Source organism: Microtus ochrogaster, unplaced genomic scaffold, assembly GCF_000317375.1.
Source record: "Microtus ochrogaster isolate Prairie Vole_2 unplaced genomic scaffold, MicOch1.0 UNK7, whole genome shotgun sequence".
Classification (NCBI taxonomy): Eukaryota; Metazoa; Chordata; class Mammalia; order Rodentia; family Cricetidae; genus Microtus; species Microtus ochrogaster.
In genome coordinates, this window is record NW_004949105.1 from 2,070,965 (window position 1) to 2,093,935 (window position 22,971).

Here is a 22,971-nt window from a genome sequence, read left to right on the forward strand (position 1 = left end):
ACTCTATAAGCAAGAAATCTTGAAATGTATTTGCGTAAACTCTAGTTAGAAATATATGTGAATTATAGAGGAAAAACTAAAAATCCTGCTAAAACTAAAAAAAAAATCTAAGATTTTATGTTAAAACATCACATTACTAACTTAGTAATTCATTGTTGTGACAATGAGATCTGAATAAATGGAATTATGGAAACTGAATGCTAAGAAAAATATAGTAAAACCTATCTGAGAGTTGATAACCTTGGGTTGAATTGCATTGATAGTGTGTGAGCTGATTGTACAGCTATTCTGGCATTTGAGTGCATAAAGTGTTTTTCTCTGGTGTGGGGGTATTTCTCATATCACACTTTGCTCTGTTCTCTGCTGGTGGTACATCTCTCTTGATATAGTAGTGCTCTCTCCCACTTAGAGTTGAAATGGGATTCTTGGAACCTGGGGCTATGTGCTGGGAGGCCTTGACACTGTGAAAGTCTGTAGGACCAAAGCCAGATCCTCAAGGGCATTGCTGCAGTAGGCAGCAATCACCAATAATTAACGAGACAAGGCTGATGTAAGCTCTTGTTGGTTTATGTTTCTTAGATTCCATTGAACGAAAGGAGAATAATGTAATGAGCTAAAAATAATGGGTGGCAAGGTTACAGATTGGGTAGCTGATTCTTGGCTGGGCCAGGCTTGTTAATGATGACCACATGGTGTAGAGGTAGGCTAGAGAAAGCCTGGGAAGTTTCTCACACAAGTGACTCCCAGACGTCAGATTTCAATCCTAAAGATGAATCATTATTTGTGATTTGTTACCTTTTGAAAATCTGTTGTAAGGTGTTTTTTTTTATGACACTCTTCACTTGTATGTATTCAAATCTCTACTGTTTAATCTCAAAAGCATTACATTTTGGTGAGATTGAAATCACTGTCTCAAGTGAGGTGGTGTGCATGCCTTTAATCCTTCACTCAGGGGTCAGAAGCAGGAGGATGTCTGTGGGTTTGAGATCAAGAGTTCCAAGACTAACAGGCCTACACAGAGAAACCCTGTCTTGAAAACCAAACCAAAACAAACAAATCAGGCTCTGACACAATAGAGGAAGTCTATGACAGACTTCTTACGTGCAATTAAAATACACTCTGTCCACTTGTCAAGGTGGAGACAATATTTTAGAAGTTTAGAAAAAATGAACTAGCTTTCTTAGACATATAAAGATTTTTTTTGCACTTGGCCAATAATAATATGTTTCCGTGCACTAGAAATGGACACCAAGAAGAAACTCACATTGGTTGTCTGGACAGAGTTCTTGCTTATTTTTACTAATGATGAGAATGAGACAGAGACACTGGACAAAGGTCCCTACAAAAGCCAGATGTGATGGAAATACATAGGTGGAGACCATGGGAGAGCCTTCAGGGTCCCTGACGTCAGGAGGTTTCCCTAAGGTGTATCGAGTTTGCTACAGCAATCCCACTGTTCCCAGGAAGCAGGAAAATAATTGCTGTTGAATATCTTATCTGTCCCCTATATTCTCTAAAGGATGTCTGGCATTTTTTTGTTATCAATTCCTACAAAATGCATCAGTCACTTTATTCTACCGCTAAGAACTGTTTACATTAGTAGATGTTAAAAGGTACAAAACTTATTTGGGTTTTAAATATAATAAGATTTTTCTCTCATCCCCTCCTTGGTATAAAAAGGCACTTAGGCCTCTTATCTTTAAGGACCACGCATACTTTCCTTTTGTGTGTGACTATATATACATTAGCAATTTGTTTTTATTTTAGAATCTCCTTGTGACGCTTTATTATGTGTTTTTAGATTAGTCTTAATCTCCAAACTATAAATACTAGCATTAACTATCATTTATATTTTTAATGTGCTGTAGGGGAGAATGTTCAGCTTAGCATAATTTTATCCGTGTTATTTTCCGTACTTAGCATATGCCGTTGAAGGTTTGAGAACTTTCCGACACAGTCCCCAACGCACTCAGCTCTAGTGGGGCCATTCACTCAGAAGTCAGACTGGAGGTTCTCTGAGGAGAAAGCAGAGACAGCATCTCCTTTGTTCAGTGGATTGCCTGTTAGGGGAGGCAAGTTCAAGCTCATAGGAAGAATATACATAATTAAAAAGGGGCATGTCTTACAAAATGAAAGGGCTGCGACCATGAGGCCATCAAAGAAGACTATGCTTGCTATATCCCTTAGCAAGGAATGGCCAAACAGTCACCCGAGACCCAGGTGGACTCTATGCATCAGTGATATTCGAGAAGAGCTCTGTGTCAGAGTGGTCTTTCCTTAATTGATGAAGGCAGAAGCAGTGGCATCTCGATGGGTCATTCCGCTACAGATATGTGAAAGGGGCTAACAGACTGCCATGCCTGGGAGAGCAGCTGACAATGAACAGTTGGGTTCAAATGTCGAGCTGATTCTTCTCAGGACAGCAGCTGAAACAATTCCATTGAAGGACAGATGTCTGTCCTGTAGCCTCGACCAGGGATACTCACTTAGGTCCCCAAGTGCCATTTTGTAAAGCATTGACAGGTTTGTAAAGTGTGATATAAACAAGGTTTGGACAAATGAATCTTGAGGTGTTAAGTAGTCAGCTGTGGATGTGAATTTCAAAAAAAATGTGTTTAAATTTAGTTGTGATTTTAGCACAATGGCATGAGGTAATTGTAGCATGAGAGATCCATATGGACTTGATTAAGATAAAATCAATTAAAGCTAATTTAATAAAGCAGATTATAAAATTGTCGTAGTGTACATAGTGCTGTAATGAAACAGATTGTTCTGTAATAGAAAATAAAATGCTTCTTTCTTAAAACACCTGTAGCTTTCTAAAACCATCAGTGAGTGCTATACTGTTGTGGCTATCAAAGGAGGGAGTTATCAAAAGCACTTCTTAAAGGTCACGGCTACTTAAAGTATTTGTACAGAGGCAGATTTTGTATTGACTTTATTACTGCACTTAATTTATTTTATAACATCCACTATTAAAGCAATTTCAGAACAATTAATACAGAGATAAGTAATGTAGCAAGTTGTATTTGAATTCTTTTTCAACTCAATAAGCCCCTGAACTGAAAAACAGGACTTTCATGCATATAAGGCAACACACACACGTTAGTGAGCTTTTTGGAAATAATCTAAATTTACCTTCACTTCGTGGAACAATTTCACAGAATAAATCCATTAAAATTCATTTTGCCTTATTTATTCAAACATCAAAAATGAGTGTCCCTAACCCTCGTACTGTAGGATTAGTACTTTGTTTTTATTCGGTCTGGCTCGAAGATGTAACAGGACCTAGAAAAGAATATTGGATGAGGCCAGCCAAAAAAAAAAAAAATGAGGAGAAAATAGAATCTGTGTAACACGATTGCACAGAATAACAAATGGGTCCCAAAATTCTCCTCAGCTTCTTCCAAATTTGCTTTTTTTAGCTTCATTAAACATGACCTTGCCCTTCTGTGACTAAGCCTCTGTCATTCATAGACTCTGCTTTGTACCTTCAGCCCAGGTCCCCCAGCTGTTCGTTCAAGTCTATTTCGGTTTTTTACATTCTCCCCACCTAATATACCTATTGCTATTTCTTTTGAAGTAATTGTGATGATCTTCCTTTGAAATGTTCAGTCTAAACCTTTTTGCTAGAAGTGGAGGCCCTAGTGTATGGACGCTGCACCAGGTACTAGATAATGATGGCTACGAGTAAGGAAAGGAGATTGGGTAACAGGGAGATGCCAGACAGCGCTGCAAACAAAACGAGCCCCTCACAACCCAGCCCTGCCTGGTGATGGAGCCAAGAGTGATTTCGCTGTTCCAAGGAAGCAGTTGAGTTTGTTTTCGATCTTATAGATTGTGAGAGAATATAGGATTTAAGGCTCTAGATGCAGAGAGCGTTCGTGAGTAACAGCATCGGCCCAGTCTATGTGTTGCTAACTCACAGTTAGTCTTACTGTTTTTCTCCACAGAAATGAAAGGCAGCATTTTTTCACTTATACACAAGGCGGGGTTATAACATGAATGCACAAAACATACTGCCATTCTAACCCTCAAATACTCAACATTATTTTTACATGTACAGAAATGAGCTGGGATTTGAAGTCAAGCTGCTTCAGTCCTATTTAGCGTTCAGCAACTGAATGGGTAAAGTTTCATTTCTTCAGTATGGATTTGCAATAATAACATGTATTTCCCACATTAACGAGAACTGAAATGGTGTGGTGTTGCAATGGGGTGCAACCCGCAAAACAAGCAAGCTTATTAGCCACGCCCTCCAAAGTCGTGTTCGCAATCAACACATCCTAAGACAAGGCAAATGTTTCCTCTGAAAACACAGTGCACTTTGCCTCCCTTGCCACTACATCTCTTGTCTTCTTGCTCTAAGAGTTCAAGGTCCATATTGAGAGGGGGGAGGGGGGAGGATAACCCTATCATCTGTCTAATTTTGATTGGAATGCAGAGGGCAGGTGGAGGCCAAGAGAGGAGGAAGGGAAGAGAACCTTCTAATGAAGTTGTTCGGTCTTTGCATATCTTCCCTTCTCTTATTTTTATGTGTTAACAACCAATGCTAATGTCACCTACGTTCTTGCTCCTCCGCTATGAGAGCATACCACACTCCTGTAGCAGAGGAGGTAGCTTCGAGGCTGCCTGTCCTCACTTGTATCTGCGACGTCTCCTGGGGACAGTCAGATTACTTTCCTCCAGTAAGTATCTCGTTACAATGAGATTGATTTTCAGAAAATAAGTTGTCTGTGGAGGGGAAAGAAGAAAAGATAAAATACAGAGAAATCAGCTGTCATTTTCCCCAAGTCATTTAGTGTTTGAAATAAAGATTTAGGCTACAAATTTTGCAAAAGCAGTTCTCAACAGAACTGTAATGTTTTATTGTGTGTGTTTTATTATATATAAACTTGAGCATCTAACTTTTGATGTGGTATTATATGCAAGCTGGACACTCACTGTGAATTCAGATTACCGTTGTAATATGTAAAAAAAAAACATTAATTTGGATGGAATGTCATTATTCTATAGTACAGAGTTTCACCGCAGGGACAGTGTGGATGGCAGCGGCTCCTTTCTGCATACCCTATCATTTAGAGGGTGCTCTGACCTGACTGAGTGAGAGATTGCCTTTTCTGTCTCCACTGTTACACACTCATGATTTCTCAGGGATTTAAATGTACCTGGATGAGGTGTGTTCTTTGTAGTCATTGGAAGTATCCCATTTCAGAAGTGGATTCTTTGTGTGGGCACACTTGGAGTGTCTATGCTTTCATTTAGGAAGAATAGTGGTACATGCTTGGCATGCTGTTGCTCTCTCTCTCTCTCTCTCTCTCTCTCTCTCTCTCTCTCTCTCTCTCTCATAGTTTTTTTAAGACAGGGTTTCTCTGTGTGTAGTTTTGGAGGCTGTCCTGGCACTAGCTCTGTGGACCAGGCTGGCCTCAAACTCCCAGAGCTTTACCTGCCTCTGCCTCCTGAGTGCTGGGATTAAAGGTATGCACCACCATCCAGCTTGTTGCTTTTTCTAAAGCATGGCACTGTGAACCACTTTTTCCAAAAATATACACTTAAATTCTCCAAAGACTTTTTTCTTTTTTGTCCTGTGTCCCTCAGTTGTTCATCTTAGATTAAAATCAAAGCCCTCTGGATGACACGCAGTATTGCTTTACCCACTGGACTCCTGTTCGTATAGGTTCAGTTGTCTTACTGCTCACTGTTTCAGAATGACCGGCTCGGCTTCTCCCAGGATCCTCCTGCTGCTAACTGCCACACTAGGGTGATAGTCATACTGGGTTTTTAGTATAGATGGTGAAGTTTGAATTCAAGTCCTTAGACTTATGCAGCAAGTTCTTTAATTCCCCAGCATCACCTTGATCTTCTAAGTCCATTCTGTGTTAGTAGTGATTAAAAGAGTTCCCCCCCCCTTCACACACACAGAGTTTTCTTCTTGGATCTTGGAACGTAGACAGTTTGATTGACCTCTTGACCCTGTCTTTCTCAATCTTTGGTATCACCCCTCCATCTTAATCCTTCCCCAAGTCAAAGCACACTGCTATATATTTTCAGACTGAAAAGAATAAAAATGCTCATAATACAAATAGCACAAAGTCAAACTGCAGAGCTGTTAATGTTCACTAATGAAGTACATTTCCCTTCTGGCCATAATTACGTTGAAAATGACAATTACCACCACCTCATGGAAGAAATCTTTAATGGTAAGATTTTTTTCCTAGTCAATTTAGGAATTCATCAAATGTGTTGTCTGTCAAGTCAATGGATTAAATAATACTTAGCACATTTATTTGGAGAGTTCTAGTGACTAGTAGTCAAGCGCAAGATAATCTGCTGCACGCTGCGGTGTCTATGAAGTTACAGGGGCATATCTAGCACACACTCGGACATCCATGGTCCCTGAAAGCAAACAGATGCAACTAGGCAAAGAGGTAGAAAGCAGAACTCTCCTGCACAGCCACGGACGCTGTGAAGACTGCAGAGAGAAGAGGGGGTGGCTCTGTGGCACATGGGGCGATGGATGGGGATCAACAAGGGGATAATCTAGTTCCATTTCAATTGTTCTGATCAAATATCCCTACAGAAAGAAACCATGAGAGAAAGGATTTGCTTACAAATCCAGATCACAGTCCATGACAGCAGAAAAGGCAAGGCGGCAGGATCCGGTCACATCTCACATCATGTCCGGTCAGAAGCAGAGGGATATGAATGAACATGTGGTCACTTGCCCGCTTACTTGTGCTCAGTTACGGTCTCTTCTCATATGTGTGCCTGGCCCCTGCCTAGACAGGGTGCTGCCTGCAGTGGGCTATGTCTTCCCGAGGCAACTAAGGAAAATGAGACAATCCCACACACACATCCACGAACCGTACCAGTATAGACGGTTTCTCAGCATGAGACAATCCCAACTGTGTCTCTTGTGCGTCCCTCTCTCAGGTGGTTCTAGGTTATGTGAAGCTGACCATTAAACCGACCTTTACAGCAGACAAGGGGGCATTCTAGAGATGGACAACTGGAAAGTATCCCAAAAAAAAAAAAAGCCAGTCTCATCTGCGGAAACACAGTTACCAGTGCCTAGCATGAGCAAAGACTCGGGGGATGGTGGGCAGACGATTATTTCACCCACAATTCTAGAGGTGGGCAAGACAATCTCCTCTTTCTCTGTTGCCTTGTTAGTAACCATGGCTCCATCCAGAGATTCCTGTGAGTAAGGAAGTCCTCGACAGGAAGCTCATCACTGGAGGGAAGGAACACCTTCTGTTTTGGGTTTATCACAAGGCAGAGGATAGCAGACAGAGCTGCTGTTGATTCTGTCTGAATCCCTTTTTTTCCCATTGCACTTCCTTTTCTGTTCAGGACTCTTATTCTTAAAGAAGGTGGCCAAGGGACTGGGCCCACCCTTCCTTCCTTCCTTCCTTCCTTCCTTCCTTCCTTCCTTCCTTCCTTCCTTCCTTCCCTTTTTCCTTCCTTCCTTTTTCCTTCCTTCCTTTTTCCTTCCTTCCTTTCTTTCATTTCTTCTCTCTCTCTCTCTTTTTTATTTTTGTGGTTTCCCAAGACAGGGATTCTCTCTGTACCCTGGCTGTCCTGGAACTTGCTCTGTAGACCAGACTAACCTCAAACTCAGAAATCAGCCAGCCTCTGCCTCTAGAGTTCTAGAATTAAAGGTATTCATCAACACTACCTGATTGGGACTTTTATTTTTAGGAAAGGCAGCCAAGAGGGCTGGGTCTCTCTGTGTCTTACAATGCGTTCTAGAGAAGACAGTCCTTAAGCAATCCAGTTTGTTCTAGACTGGCTGCATTATGCCCAGACCTTGGCATGTGTGTGGTTGAAGGCAGAACCATTCTCTCCCGTCTCAGCTAGATGCATGTTAATTTGGGGGTGCCAGTGCTTAGGCCATCTTCTTCACCTCTTCACTGGGTTACTATGTAGCATTGCTCCTTGGAGGAGTCCTTCCTGTTGGAGTTTGTTAAACACTGACAGCTTTGCCATTCCCTCTACACCAGACAGGCAGTGATTAAAGTGTTGTATCGTGATGCATTTTTTATGAAAACATCTCCTGACCCTCAAAAGGATGAACTTTCAACAGATCTCCTGGCAAGCTAATATCCTTTCAGATCATTTGAAGCTTTGTACATAAGTGACTGTCCTCCTGTGTGCTCAGTCTGTTTAAGTTTAATCTGCCTTTAAGAGAACAACATAGGCAAACTTGCCATGCCTTGGATTTCTCATGCAGTCAGCTTTTACAAGCAAAGGCCAACACATGGCTTTAACCTTAAATCATGTATGCTTTTGTTTCCCTGACCCAGAATGGTGAATGTGTGTATAATCATTTGTTGAAAATAGCCAGTAGGGAGAGAGCAACCTTAAGACACCAGCATATACCACACCCCCACACCCCCACACATGCATGCAAACACACAAACACAAACACACACACATGTATACACCCACACATACACATATGTAGGTAGGTATCTTGAGACAGTGACTGATGATAGATGGATAGATAGATAGATAGATAGACAGATAGATAGATAGATATGATTGAGTGATCACATTTCTTTGTAGTGTTCTTTACTATTCTGAGTCAGTTGAGGTCAGTAAAATTTCTTACTTTATGAAACTCTGTTAAAGAATTCTGTAAAGAACCAGACAGAGCCAGAGAGTTAACTCAGCAGTCGAAAGCACTGGCTACTCTTCCAGAGGACCTAGATTGGATTCTCAGTAGCCACATAGTGGTTTACAGCTACCTCTAATGCCAACTCTAAGGTATCTGGTGCCCTCTTCAGGTCTCTGAGAGCACTGCATATAAGCCCTGCACTCACATACAGGAAGACAAAACAACCATCCGTGCAAATTAAAAATGAATAAACATTAAGAAAAAGAGAATCCTTAATCCCTTACCCATACCATGTTTTAAATGCTGGTCAGTAAATACAGTATAAAGCCCTTTTTTTGGACACACATACACACACACACATACCATATAGATTATACAGATAGACGAGTAACCAACAAATTTAGGCTCACTCTTGATCAAATTAATCCAAGCGTCTATGTTTTCCTTACTTCCTGTGACACCGACACATTTTGGGGCCTCGGAGATTATCATTAATGCCTTACTCAGTAAAGTGCTACTATTCACTGAGTGAGGCCCTGGCCTCAATATTTTCTTTTGTAAAGACAGTAAGCCGCTTGATTCCTTTGTTCTAAGTCATATATGAAATCACAATTGACTGTGGAGTCCTGCCCTCAGCAGACAAAAGCACCGCCACCTGCGCAGGCAGGACAAGAGGACTTGTGTTGTTTTCCCCTTTAGGTCTTTTCATCCAGGCTCCCTTCTTGGCATTTAAGCAGGAGAGGGTCCTGGGACAACAGGAAAAAAATATCCACAAACAAGAAACACGGAGTCAGGATAAATGCCCTTGAAGCAGCACATGAACCTCTGTAATAGATGACAAACTAATGATGAAATAAAAATGAATTACTGGGTATATTGATTTGTTTTCTAGTGACTTTGAAAAATACCAATATTAAGTTTAAGATTATACACTGTTAATAACTATCCATGAGATCGATGAAAATAAACATATTCCAGTTTATTTATAATGAGTCTCCCTAGTCCTTAGTGTTTGGCAAAAAACCTACCATCAAATGAAGGGCTTTCTTCAACTTCTCTGTGACCATATCACATTGATGTCCCAAAAGGACACTTTGATTTTAACAACTGTGAACTTGTTGAACTGTCTATCACTCAGAGGACATCAGACCACCAAGCCTCATTACAAAGCCAAAATGCCTATTGTTCAGGATATTCATCTCTTCCTGACCCAGGTACCTCAAGTGCTGCCAGATTGCTGGGGTGACTTCTCACCATCTCTGTATTATCTCACACAACTCTTAATTAATAGAGTAGAGATCTTCTAGATTCTGTATCCATCTCTTGCCTCTCTCCACCCCCTCCTTGGACTGTCAGTCACAAGGCAGGTGTTTTTCATTCTAAATAAGATGACCAACCATAAAGAAGAATAATTATTAGTCATGTTAATAATGGACTTGTGGGTAAACTTTCCCAGTATTCTCAGGTGTTGGCAAGTCAAGGAAATCTCCTATTAACATATACTGTTCATTTCTTTAGAGGAAACAATTAGTTAATATATATTTGATTGACAAACAGCTAGTCAGCAGAGTACTCCTTTCCAGTTATTGAACACACTAGTGAGTTTAGGTAGTCATAACTAATTCATTATGGACTAAGGTCTGAGATGCTAAAAAAAAATTCTAGAAGGATACTATCTAACTGTCAGGATGAAAACTATCCATCCAGGAGTTCAGGGCCTAGGGATTCATTTGGAAGGCAGGTTCTGGTCTGTATAAATAAAACACTACCACTGTCAAGAGCAACAGGACATCTCTCTAGCTGTTTGGCATCTCAGGTTGACCTTCATTCTATATTTTGTATTATTTATTATATTCTACCCACTTGCAATCTCTCCTAGGTCATGCATTTTCCCAGTGCTGTACAAACCTTAGAAACTGATAGACAGGCTTGAAGGAGTCTGTGCTTCTTTGATTTCCTTTCCAGTTGTGTGTGTGTGTTTGTGGGTGGATGGGTGGGTGCCTACTCGTGTGGGTGTGTACACATGGGAGGGCTTTGAATTGTTCAGGGATTCTTCAGAGTAAATCCTCCTGTTTAAAGGCCCAATGGCCAGGGTGTAGGCACTACAGACTGGTTAAAATCACTTCTCCTGATCAGAGGAAGGAAACACCTAGAAGCACTTGTGGAGATGTATACCTGAGGATGTCTTGTCTCCCGAGGTGAGAATAGGAGGAAACACAGGAACAGCTCCTGTGTTTCTTTTCACACCAGGACCCTAGTGCAGGTCAGCAATAACCAAGTCAGATGCTGATAGTGTCTTGCATATCATAAATGAACCGCTGGGATATTAGCAAATAATTTCCATTTCTTCTTTCCTTCTTCCTTAGAAGCTTAGCATCCTTCTCCTGCAAACCCAACAAAAAGATTATACTTCTGTTTTCTTTCTAATGGTAAGAATGTTAAGAGGTTTCCTCTTTGTCTTTGTTCCTGATCCTCCAACTAAATGGCAGATGATAGGATCCAGGGTGTCTCATGTGGAGCATTAGGCACTTCAGACTGATATTACGGCTGTGTAGAAATGCCTGTGTTTTTCTGCAGATAACCAACTTACCATCATCCAATATATCCAGGACAGCTACTGTCAAGATAGACCCTTCTAGTGCCCCATAGCCTTCTATGTCTTAGTATATTTCTTCTTCCTGGATATCTTCTTTGTGGAGTATTCTAAAATCTCAGTTCTGTCCTTGCAGTTAGCAATGACAAGAATGGTAAGAAATTTGTCCTCATCATACAGATACTCGTGTTCAAGGTCAACACTTGTAGGAAGAAATCTATGTAGACGGGAATCCTAAAGGCACAACCTTCAGTAGGGGAGATTTGGGCGAGAGTATTGCACATTTTAGGTCATCTGTTTATATCTTTATTTAAAGACAAAAGTATTACTTATTTTATTTGACACTTGAGTTCATAAGATTCCTTCACTATCATTGATATATTGCATGACTTAAATCAATGAAACCAATCATATTTCATTCAGGCAGAGTCACCTATGAATAGCAGCAGTGCTAAGCCCTCTCCCACAGATTCTGTTCTGTCTAAATTCTAACCAATAGCTGGCCAGATTTGGCTTTCTGTGGACTGTACCCAGACTTCCTGGTGGCCACGATGTTCCAGGTTCTCACTGACTACACTACCCAAAGCTGTGGCCCTTGTTGAGCATCTCTTCTCAGAGTTCTCCACCTTATCCTGTCCTGTTACTGTGACTATGCAGCTTCCCTGAATGGTACTGATCATGTCCATTCCTAGAGAATGAAAGCATCTCTCTGCCATGGAGATCGGAACCTTTTTTTGTAGTCCACCCTGTCCCCTCTAGATGTCACCAACTGTTTCTCTCATACCACCCCCACCATAGCACATTTGCCTTCTGGAGGCCTACGGAAACCTGCCTGGGATTCACATGTGGGGAATATGTGGGCGGATGTGCATGGCTCTGCTACAAACTGCCCTGGAGCATCTGGGGTTCCATTTTCTTTACCATGCCTCTGTGTAGTAATGGGAAAATTACTTGACTGGCCAAGAGCTGAGAAATTTCTAACCATGAGGTAGTGACCACGTCAGGAAATTTTCCTGGGACACATTCTTGTCATGGTTGAAATCCATACCAGATGTGGACCTAAATGCCCCATGTGGCTGATTGTATGTAAACTGCCTCACGTTTGATGTATCATAATTGCAGAAAACTAGCTTCAAAGACATCCTCTGGTCAGTGGTTGATCCCACTGTTCCATGTATCCTGATCAAAGATAAAGGATCTCTGGGGCCTATGGTGACTGGAATCACCATTACCAGATGCTGGTAACCTTAAATTAGAGGCTAGCCTATACAGATATTTGACATGATTGGATAAAAACTCCATGAGGTCCATTTAATCAGAACTGTTTCTGTCCATATCACAGATGCTCAGTGCTATCTTTGTCTGCCTTATCCTGTAGTCTGGGGCACACTGCTCCCACATGACCAGGAATTCTCCTTCATGCTCAATTAGACCTTCTCTTCAACACCTGGGAAGCACCATCACCACCATCAATTATGTGGGGTTTTTTTTTTAATTTTTATTTTTACTCAACCATTATGTACCCGCCTTCCTTGTTGACGTTTTTAAAATCCACTGGTATCCATCAGAAGACAACAATCAAATCATGCTCTTTGTGTGAGTGGACTCGACTCTCAACGCCACTGATGCCCCCCCCCCTCATTCCAGCTGAGTATCTCTGAGACAATTTAGAGACATTAGTGACAATAGCGGTTGCTGTTTGGGTCACATTTCTCTGTGCACTCAAAATTGCACAGTGCTAGTTTCCCGAGATGTAGAATTCCACCGACAGTCCATTCACCTCCAAACTGCGAGAGCTTTGAGTTCTGGAAAAGAGACTTCAGTCTTGTAGTCCCGTTTAAGTAAATTATGCCATGGGATTGCATCTGCCCTTCAAGGCCATAACTGAATTGAGACACAAGGGAAAAATGCCTAACCTAGGTAATAATTGGATTTTATCTCCTTTTTCCTCCGTTTCTTTCTTCCTTCCTTCTCTCCCTCTTTCCTTCCTTTCTTTCCTCTTTCCTTCCTCCCTTCCCTTCCTCCCTCCCTCTGCCCTTTTTCTTCCCTCCTCCCTTTCCTCCTTTCTTCCTTTCCTCCTTCCCCCATTCCTCTCTCTTGTTGGCTTCTTTCTTTCCTTCCTTGTCATCCCCCCCCCCTTTGATAAAGTTGCTGAACTCAGCGCAGTACACTTCACGGTAAAGTGAAGTCCACTTCAGCCCCCCACCCCCCAGGGCTTGGTTTCTCATGTATGAGTCCCACTCCATCTGTCGCTCATTTTTCTCCAGCAGGACCCTGTGAATACAGTTGTGGGTCTGAGTAAGATGGGTGAGCGCATGGTTTGGAAGTGAACTGTGGAGCGAAGTCGCTCCTGAGATCCAGGACATTTCCATTCTTGACAAAGGTGGGATGCCATGTCTGGGGAATGAATGTAGGACCGCAGCCATGGCCAGCCAGGGCCCTGATAAGGGCCTGGGAAGTGGATCCAGGTCTTTTGGAGGAATATAGGTTCATAGCCTTCAAGCAATCTCTGCAGTGCAATCTCTGCATCTCAACTGAGAAAGCCATGGTGTTTGCCTTTCCTATGACTACCTATCGAGACAGTTGCTTTAATCCTTCTCACTTTCTCCTTGATCTGTGTTGGCTACTCTCTTCAACTTCTTCCTTCGTCTTTTCCTGTGGACTCTCAGCATACCTTTTCTGGTGGCATTGTTTTCACCTGTGATTGCGCTCTGTTGTAACTTTAAGACTGTTGTGTCTTTACCCTGTCACCCTCCGCTCTAGTGTGAGTTTGCCTTTGGATTCTTTGCCATTCTGGGTTTTGTGTGTATGTGTGTATGTATGTGTGTGTGTGTGTGTGTGTGTGTATGTCATTATGTATTTTATTCTTTGTCCGTTTGCAGCTTTTAGCAGAAACTGTTGGAAATTTATTTGGATGACTGCTAGGTATTTTGTATCATTCCCCAATTATTCTTAATCTGGTTTTGGATGCAACTGTGTCACTGCGTATTTGGAACAGTAAAGACCTTACAGCTCCTGTTTCTAAGGCAGGATGGAGGTCAGGGCATAATGATAAATTTTTTCCATATGGTTTAGTTCTTCACACCTCTGTATTTGTGGGGGTTTTACCATAACTTTAACCTAGATTAATTTCTTTGGCATTTGTGATAGGGACAGCAAAGCTGCGCCTAGCTTCAGTTTCATGATACCCAGAGAGCCAGTGCCTTTGCTCAGAAGAGATGTTCATGTGAGAATCGGCTAGCATAAACAGTCCATGGTAACATTTTCCCATCATGTAAACCAGCAAGTGTGCTTCCGGTCTGTTAGTCAGCTTTGTGTCACTCTTATGTGACATGCCGGAGACGAAATCTATGAAGAGGAAAGGGCTATTTTGGCTGATAGTTGTAGAAGTGTCTGTCCGTAGTTACCAAAGCCTGTGACTTTGAGTCAGCAGGAAGGAAGAATTTCATGGTGTGACTGTGTGTTGTGGGGAAACTTGTTCATCCTCTAGAAGCTGACAGAGAGGAGAGGTCTGCTGCCCAATAGCTCCTGAATCAAGACTTCTCCCCAATAACTCAGTTTTCTTTTCCTGGGGTCCACCCAAAGGTTCCACCACCTCAGACAGTGCCATAGACCAAGCTTTCATGCATGGCTTTCTAGTATAAACTAGAGCAATGCCTCTTTCAAGACAGTTTGTAGTGTGTGTGTGTGTGTATGTGTGTATGTGTGTGTGTGTGTGTGTGTGTGTGTGTGTGTGTGAGAGAGAGAGAGAGAGAGAGAGAGAGAGAGAGAGAGAGAGAAAGGTGTATGTGCTCTTTATCTTCAGATTCTTAGGAAAGTTTCCAACCACTGCAGAAAACTATCCTGAAATACAAATTTCTGATCACTTTCTTCCTGGTCTGTCTGCTGCTTTCAGAGCTGCCACTGCTCAGTCTCTCCGCTGTGTTCATGCCCCATTAAACACATTTACCTGGAAAGCTGGTGGCAAAATTATAAAATGCTGTGCTTTAATTTTGACCTCATGTCTACATGAGAAAGTGTGGCAGTTATTTCGAATCTATATAATCTTGTTGTCAGAAGAAGCTATGGACGGCACTGTAGATTCAATAGCTTGTAGTCATCAATAAGAAAGGCATTCCAGCGTAGTTCTGGCAAATATTCTCTGCATCTACCTGCAACCCATACTTCTGTGTGACAATAAAACTTCAGAGAACCTCTCTGTGACAACATTTTCTCAGTAAGCTGCTCATTATAATAATACTAAATACCTATCTATCTATATAATATGCATATATATGCATGAAGATTTATCTCATAAAACAGTATAGAGTGCATAGTGTGTTACAAGTATTATCAGTTAGTATACAGAAAATAAATATGCATTGATAATGAAAAATACACATTTTTAAAAATAATTTCTTAGTTTTTTTAATAACTATATTCCATTTTAAAGGCCATTCTGTTATGACTTCCTTCTATTTTTTATTTTCTTACCACCTGAATAATTATTAACAATTAAGAATTATTGGAATATCCAGAGCAGCATGCCAGCCAGTGAACCCTGCTAGCCTCTGACAGAATCACATAAAGTTATGGTGGACTTTTCTTTGTATCAGACCTGGACCATTGTCCCACATCACAAGTGAGTGTCAACTCTGATGCCTGCAATATCCTGTGCTGATTGGCTGGCCATCAGCGCTGGCCACAGCTATTCAGCCCACTCAAGGTTTACATTTTTATTCTGATTTGACCAAACTTCACCTTCTATCTCGATGTGCGCATCTCCATGGCTTCCACTTAGGTCTCAGGGGCTCTCAGGACCATCCATGGTGCCGCTACTTAGCTTACAGCCCCCTCCCTTAGCTGGAGAGAGATTCTGGGGTGAAAAAATTGAGAACGCACACTTCAGGAACCTCAACACTGTTGTCATAATTCCACCCTGTTAACATCTCCCCTTTCCTTGCCATAAAAGAACAGATTCCAGGTCTCGGAATCTGCAGACCTGGCTTCTGGTACTCCTAAAGGCCACATAATCAGATTCCACTTATCTTTTGGAAAGGGTCAAAAGAAAGGGGTGAGGAACTTTCCCTTACCAACTGCCCATAGGCACACAACTCTTTGCCCTATCCTGTGTGGGTATTTGCAGATTGTCTATTTACTTATTTATTTAATTGGCTTAAGCGAAGAGGAGACTATCAGGGAGGCAAGGTGTAAGGAATATCTGCACGAATCCTGATGCACCCAGTTTCAGGATAATCATTCCTTAAAGAATTTCAAATGCTACTTGCTAGCCTTGTGTCTCCTTCATTAATGAATATTAACGGTGGGTTTTCATTTACCATCATACGTTCACTTTTCTTTTGGGCAGGGATTTAATATGACATCCATTTAATCTCTTAAACAGTTGGGTTAAAGGTTTGATGTGCTAGCCAATTAAGTCACTGAGTTGTGACCATATGTCCTTGCCAAATCTGAAGCCTTGCCGAGAGAAATTCCACAGCATAATTAGAGTGACAACCCGTGTTCCCAGCCCTAGGTGGTAACTACCCCGATGTCTGATGGAACCCTGCCCTGGGAGCTAAAAGTTTGCCTGCAGTTTACACTGCCTTTAAGCCTTAATGTTTAAGGAGATCCTTTCATATGACCTAATGCCTGCTCTGTGCAGAATTCTCATGCTGGAAGACTCGCTTCTTAGGCTCCCTATGGGCCAGGGGTTGCTTTAGCCAAGCAAGGATTGAAGAAGATTAAATAAAGAGGTCAGTAAACTCAGTAAGAGTTTGCTAAAGGGTTACTGTGCACTTGTCCCTGCAGGAGATGTGAGAAGGCTTTTCCCCAACGTCAGGGAAAGTGTCCAAAAGAATAGTTTAAGCCAACTGGCAGAAATAATAATTAGGTTGAATATAGCTGATTTTAATTTTGTTTTCTTCAGACCTGAGATTTCTCTGTATTGGCGACTCTTCTTCATCTGAGCCTTGGATATTTGCACAGATTAGTTATCATTAATCTATTTTTCACAATCCACAACTTTTATGAGCTTGGCAATGGCATAATAATATGAATTTTTCATTTTTGTTGTTTGTAACCAGAAATAAATTTTCTGTTAGATCTTCTTTTTGATTGGTGACATTACTTCTCCTAAAACTTGAGAAACCTAAAAGCATCCTAGCACTGGAGAGATGACTCAGTGTTGAGAGCCTTGAGTGATCTTTCCAGAAGGCCTGGGTTCAGTTCCCAGCGCCCACAATGTAGCTCACAACCACCTGTTATTCCTGTTCCAGGAGATACAATCCCCTCTTCTGCCCTTCTTGGCTCTGCTAGCACATGGCTCACAGACAAGCGGGCACAGACAATAAGTTAATAAATAAGGAAATGCTTAAAATTAAGTACTCAAAAATAAAACGTTAGCTGAAAATAAGTATTCTCAAACACTAAGTCCCAAATGTATAAATGTGTGCTACTTATAGAAGAGTTAGATTTCAATCATTCTAGTTATAATACTGTAAAATTATTTAATTCATTTTAATACTTTGATGCCTAGGTGTGTATGTGTGTGTGTGTGTGTGTGTGTGTGTGTGTGTGTGTAGTATTGGAACGAATCAATTTAAAGTTATGTATTGTCAGTGGATTCGGTATTTCAAATATGATATTCTATCCAATTAATTTTTATTTTTAATTTATGTGCATAAGTGTTTTGTTTGTATGTATGACTATATCACATGCATATCTGATGCTCATGGAGCCTAAAACAGAGTGTCAAATCCCCCAGAAACTCTAGTAACAGATGTTTGTGAGCCTCTATGTGAATGCTAAGATCCCACTCAGGTCCTCTGCAAGAGCAGCAAGTGCTCTTAACCACTGAGCCATCTTTCCAGCATTCCAATATTTGCTTAAAACCTTTGTGTGTGTGTGTGTGTTTTCACAAAGCCAGTGAGGTATGTGGTCCTCAGACTGAGAACATGTTCTCTGCATTATTACAGATTGAGAATTGTACTCTGTGTTATTACAGACTGGGAACATGTACTCCGTGTTCTGCCCGTTGTTGGACTTGTCGTTTATCTGAGCTACTGTATACTAAGCAAGAGCCTGCCAAGGTCCTTTCTTTATTCTAGACACATCATACAGAGACACCATAAGTCTTTCTCCCCTTGTCAATCAATTTACACCTAGCAGAACTACTCTCGGCTGCTTACAATCACGCTCATAATTAGGTCAGAAGGAACAGATACTTGGAGTCTGAAATATCCACCCCAGTCTTCACACCTTCTCTGCAAAACAAGCCCTGATGAGTCATTCTCACTGAATAAAGAGCGACTAAGAATTACAGAGGAGACCCGAAGCCACTTTCATCTCCCACACTCCCTGTCCTTTGAAACAGTGTCCTGCCTCACAAACATGGTGCTTGATGTGCGGTTTTTGAATTCTGCTATAATCAAGTTTCAAGGTGTTAAGGTGAAGGTGACCCCCATCAACAGGAACAAAGAGGGTGGTGTTGAAGGGGCTCCAGAGCGGGAGAAGTAGCGCTTGCCAATCTTCATGCATAACAATCAGACTCCACATGTGCGAATGGTGTTCAGCTTACCCACACCAACTCCCTGGATCCACAGGCAGCAATGGTTTCACACACACCACCCCTATATCCTCGACCCCAGCCCTCAACCCCACCTACATACATTATATATATATATGTATTCGTGTGTATTACATATATTATTTATATATATGTGTGTGATATGTTATATATAATACATATACAAATATATGTATATTATATGCACCTATATGTATATACATGTGTGTAAGTATATATGTATATGAGACCTTTGAACTTGTGAAGTATGTGCACATTCCCAAATCTTCTCTCTCCTTTCTTCAGTGAAGAATTGTGATACATCAACTTTTTTTGTGCAATAGACAACAAAAGTATCTATATCAAAGTGCATTTGAAAAACCATTGTTTGTTTTGTTCTGTTTTGTTTTTGAGACAAGGTATCTCTCAGCCCTGGCTATGTTGGAACTTACTTTGTAGACCAGTTCGAGGCTGGCCTCGAACTCACAGAGATCCCCTTGCCTCTGTCCCCTGATTGCTGGGATTAATGGAGTGCGACACCACACCTGGTTAAAAAACTGTTTCCACAGTATTACCTATGCAGGCGTTGAACAGACTGCATTCAACTCCAGAGTGCATCTGTTGGTTGTCTGCTTAGGCCAGCGATGCCAGTTGTAGTTCTCCTGAGTAGGTCAGCAATATTAATATATTCACATTTTATAACACGTGTCTTTGGGGAAACAATTCATCTGGACATAGTCGATGAGTAAATGAATATGTGACTTCTTGTAAGAAGTTCTATTAGGAGCTAATGAAACAATAATTATCTTAGCAGTAAACCTCATACTCCAACTTGTGTCTCTGTGCCCAGCTGGTTTCACATGATCTGACTCTTCCAGATTCAGGAGTACTGAGTGGGAACGAAAGACAAAATAGTGTTAATTTGATGGCCAGAGTATATGCACCACATTTTCTTTCTTCACTGAAAGAAGCACGCATCAAGCACACACGTGGAGGTCAGAGGATACCTTCCTGAAGTCTGTTCTCTACTTCTGCCTCCATTTGTGCCCCAGGGGTATGACTTGGCTCCTTAAGCTTATGGGACAAGTGCTTTCCCCTGGTAATCCTTCTCACCAGCCAAACCCTCATTTTTTTACCCACTCATTGGGTGGAGCACACCTGGACTGCTTCTGTATCTTGGAAGCTGTGAATACCATTGCAGTAGGGGGGAGTGGAGGAGATCCCTGACATGTTGTCTCCTTCTCCTTACGTTATCCTCTGTGTCCAGTGATGCCACTGCTGAATTCCCTGGTGATTCTAGACTTTTATATTTTTTTTCGTGGTTTTTACTACAATGGTTTTATTCATTCACATCCATACCCATAGGAGATAAAAGTGTTCATTTTTTCCAGGTGGTGGTGACACACACCTTTAATTCCAGCACTTGGGAGACAGGCAGGAGGATCTCTGAATTCGAGGCCAGCCTGGTCTACAGAGTGAGTTCCAAGACATCCAGGGTTACACAAAGAAACTCTGTCTCAACAAACAAATGAACAAACAAGCAAACAGAAGCGTGTTCATTCCTATGCCTCCTCCCTATAGGGATTATTCTTCTCTTCTCAAAGGAGTCCTTTGACCTCAATAAGGTGATATCACATTATGGTTTTGATTTATAGTTCTGCAATCACTGAGGTTATATATTTTCTTCCAATACTTCTTGGCTCTAAAAACATAAGAGAAGTCAACTAATAATACCCTTTCTGTGAAGAATGGCAAAATGGACAACTAACTTACTGATCTATTTTATCTAAACTTCTAAACATTTTATGGAAACTGCTTAATTAAATGTACACTACAGTATTTGTAAGTAGTGACTTCATTTTCATGAAGGTAATACTAACCACCTATAAACTCAAACTTGCTCTCTAAATATTTCTGGATGGCATAATTAATGTGTTACTTAAATCATGTAATAATACATAGACATGCCTATAAAATTTCTAAGAACCCTCTTCCTACACACACACACACACACACATACACACACACACACAAGTATGAAACAAACACTCAGAAAATAACTTATTCCTTTGGAAATTGGTTTTTATTTGAAAATATTTTATAAAATAGTACGTTTCTTGGACAACTTGGCAATTTCATAGACATCACTGACTTTCTGGTAGGATGCTGAGTTTCGAGCAGAAATACGAACACATTTGTCTTTCATCCTTACAGCTGAGTGATGGATCAATTCCGTCCCAAATTGTGTCCTTTGACTAGGGATCTCATCACACTGAGAGTCCCCTATGGAGGTAGACGAGATGAGGATCTTTGAAGGTGACAAGAAAGTTCCAGAACAAACAGAATCAGAAGCCCAACTTTGAACTGCAGATCATTATAGGACTTAGCTTAGCAACGCAAATGGAGAAAAGGCTGCTGTGAATGCTTGGTAAACAGACCCTAGAGCTCAGCATCATGATTTCTCAAGCTGATGGCTCAAGAGAAATTCATTTACTTATCCTTTAGCACAAATCTTATTGGGGAAACGTGGATTGGGTACCAACTAGTGCTGTGCATCAGGAGTGGTACGACTGCCGAGGTCTGAAAACAAATATGCATTTGATACTGTTAATGGTATATAACAGACATGGCACTGATGCTAAGGTCTGAGGATAAACATGCATTCAATACTGGTTACTGGTGTGCAGCAGGTGTGGTTGGTGCTGATGCTAAGGTCTGAGGACGAACATGCATCCAATACTATTGAGTGGTATGTATCAGTTATGGTGCTGATGCTGAAGCCTGGGAGTGCACACAGATTGGATATTAATGATATGTATGGGACAGGGTACTTCTGCCAGGGTCTAAAGGTAAACATAGGTTGTATATCAATTAATGTTTCATATAGGGCAGGTTAGTAATAATGAGGTCTGAGGTAAAATCCACAAAGGCATGCATCCGTGCCCCAGCTGTGACATTATTTCTGCAACTTGTTGGCTCTTCCTATATACTGTGAAATTTTATTATTACTAAAATAATCTAGCTCTTTTCTGTAAGACAGTATGTTAGTACAACTATAGTTTCATCTTTTAACCAAAAGCATTTATTTGCACTTTTCAAACACCATTATAAAAATGTGTCAGGGCAGATATTCTAAACCCCAAACACATTCTCTTCTTAGCTCTTAAGCATGCTGAATTATTTTTCTACTGCAGAGATTTTCTGATTTTAATAGTTCAAATGTAATGCTTATTTTATGAAATAAATGTATCTCCATAGAACATTTTCTTTAACCTCTTTTTCTCCTTCCCACAGTCTTACCTAGCCACACGTGTGGAAACCCTGGGGAAATATTGAAAGGAGTCCTCCACGGAACAAGGTTTAACATCGGTGACAAGATCAGATACAGCTGTCTCTCTGGTTACATCTTGGAAGGTCACGCCATTCTGACTTGCATTGTCAGCCCTGGGAATGGTGCTTCCTGGGACTTCCCAGCTCCTTTCTGCAGAGGTAGGTTTGCCTCCTGTGCGCCTGGGAAGGAAAGCCTGAACCTAGCTAGCAAATGACTTTGTAGCTCACATTGGTAACTTTTCACCCACTTAAAAAAGGGCAGTATTAGAAAGGGTGGCCCTTCATGAACCCTGCTTTCCAAGGAAGTAAGACACAGCATGGAGGAAAACTTGCTAGGACCCTAGCTGTATCAGCAAGTTAGACCTGCTGTTGGACCTCAAATACCCATTAGGTCTCCTATCGCTGTCACAGGAATTACACATTTCTGTTCATGGAGTCCCCTTTGCCACAGCATCCTGATAGGCTATAAATGTATAGTCTCCTTATTCTTCCATCTTTCTCTTTATTGTTTTTCCCTCTGTAGCCTCACATTCCTGGTGCTCCCACTGCCTCAGCTTCCTGAGGGCTATAATTTCAGGTGTGAACCATGGTTCCTTGCTATTTAAAAATTAGATTTCATGTTTCCTTGTTTAACCCTTCTACATTAAAACAAATTAAAGATAATTAGACAATTCCATATCACCCTCTAAAAACTCTTCCAACACTCCAGCACTTGGAATGAGGTAACCATGGTGGAATGGACTATGTCCCTGAGTCCGTTCAGGGTGGGTGCCTTTTCCCAGTTTCCGGAATGTTCGGCCTCTGTGGTAGGATTATTTTACTACTATTGTTGTGGAGGATGTGTGTATCAAATCTTGGGTTCTGGGTTCTTAAAAGAGATTC

The 22,971-nt window shown here is 41.2% G+C and overlaps 1 protein-coding gene across 1 annotated transcript in view; it reads left to right on the top strand.

The window, feature by feature from the left end:
- Positions 1-22,971, top strand: part of Csmd1 (CUB and Sushi multiple domains 1) — a 1,422,978-nt gene that overhangs the window by 711,112 nt on the left and 688,895 nt on the right. Inside the window, exon 4 of the mRNA XM_005366231.2 lies at positions 22,054-22,248. Within this exon, the coding sequence (XP_005366288.1) occupies positions 22,054-22,248 (195 nt within the window). The remainder of the gene's footprint in view (positions 1-22,053; positions 22,249-22,971) is intronic.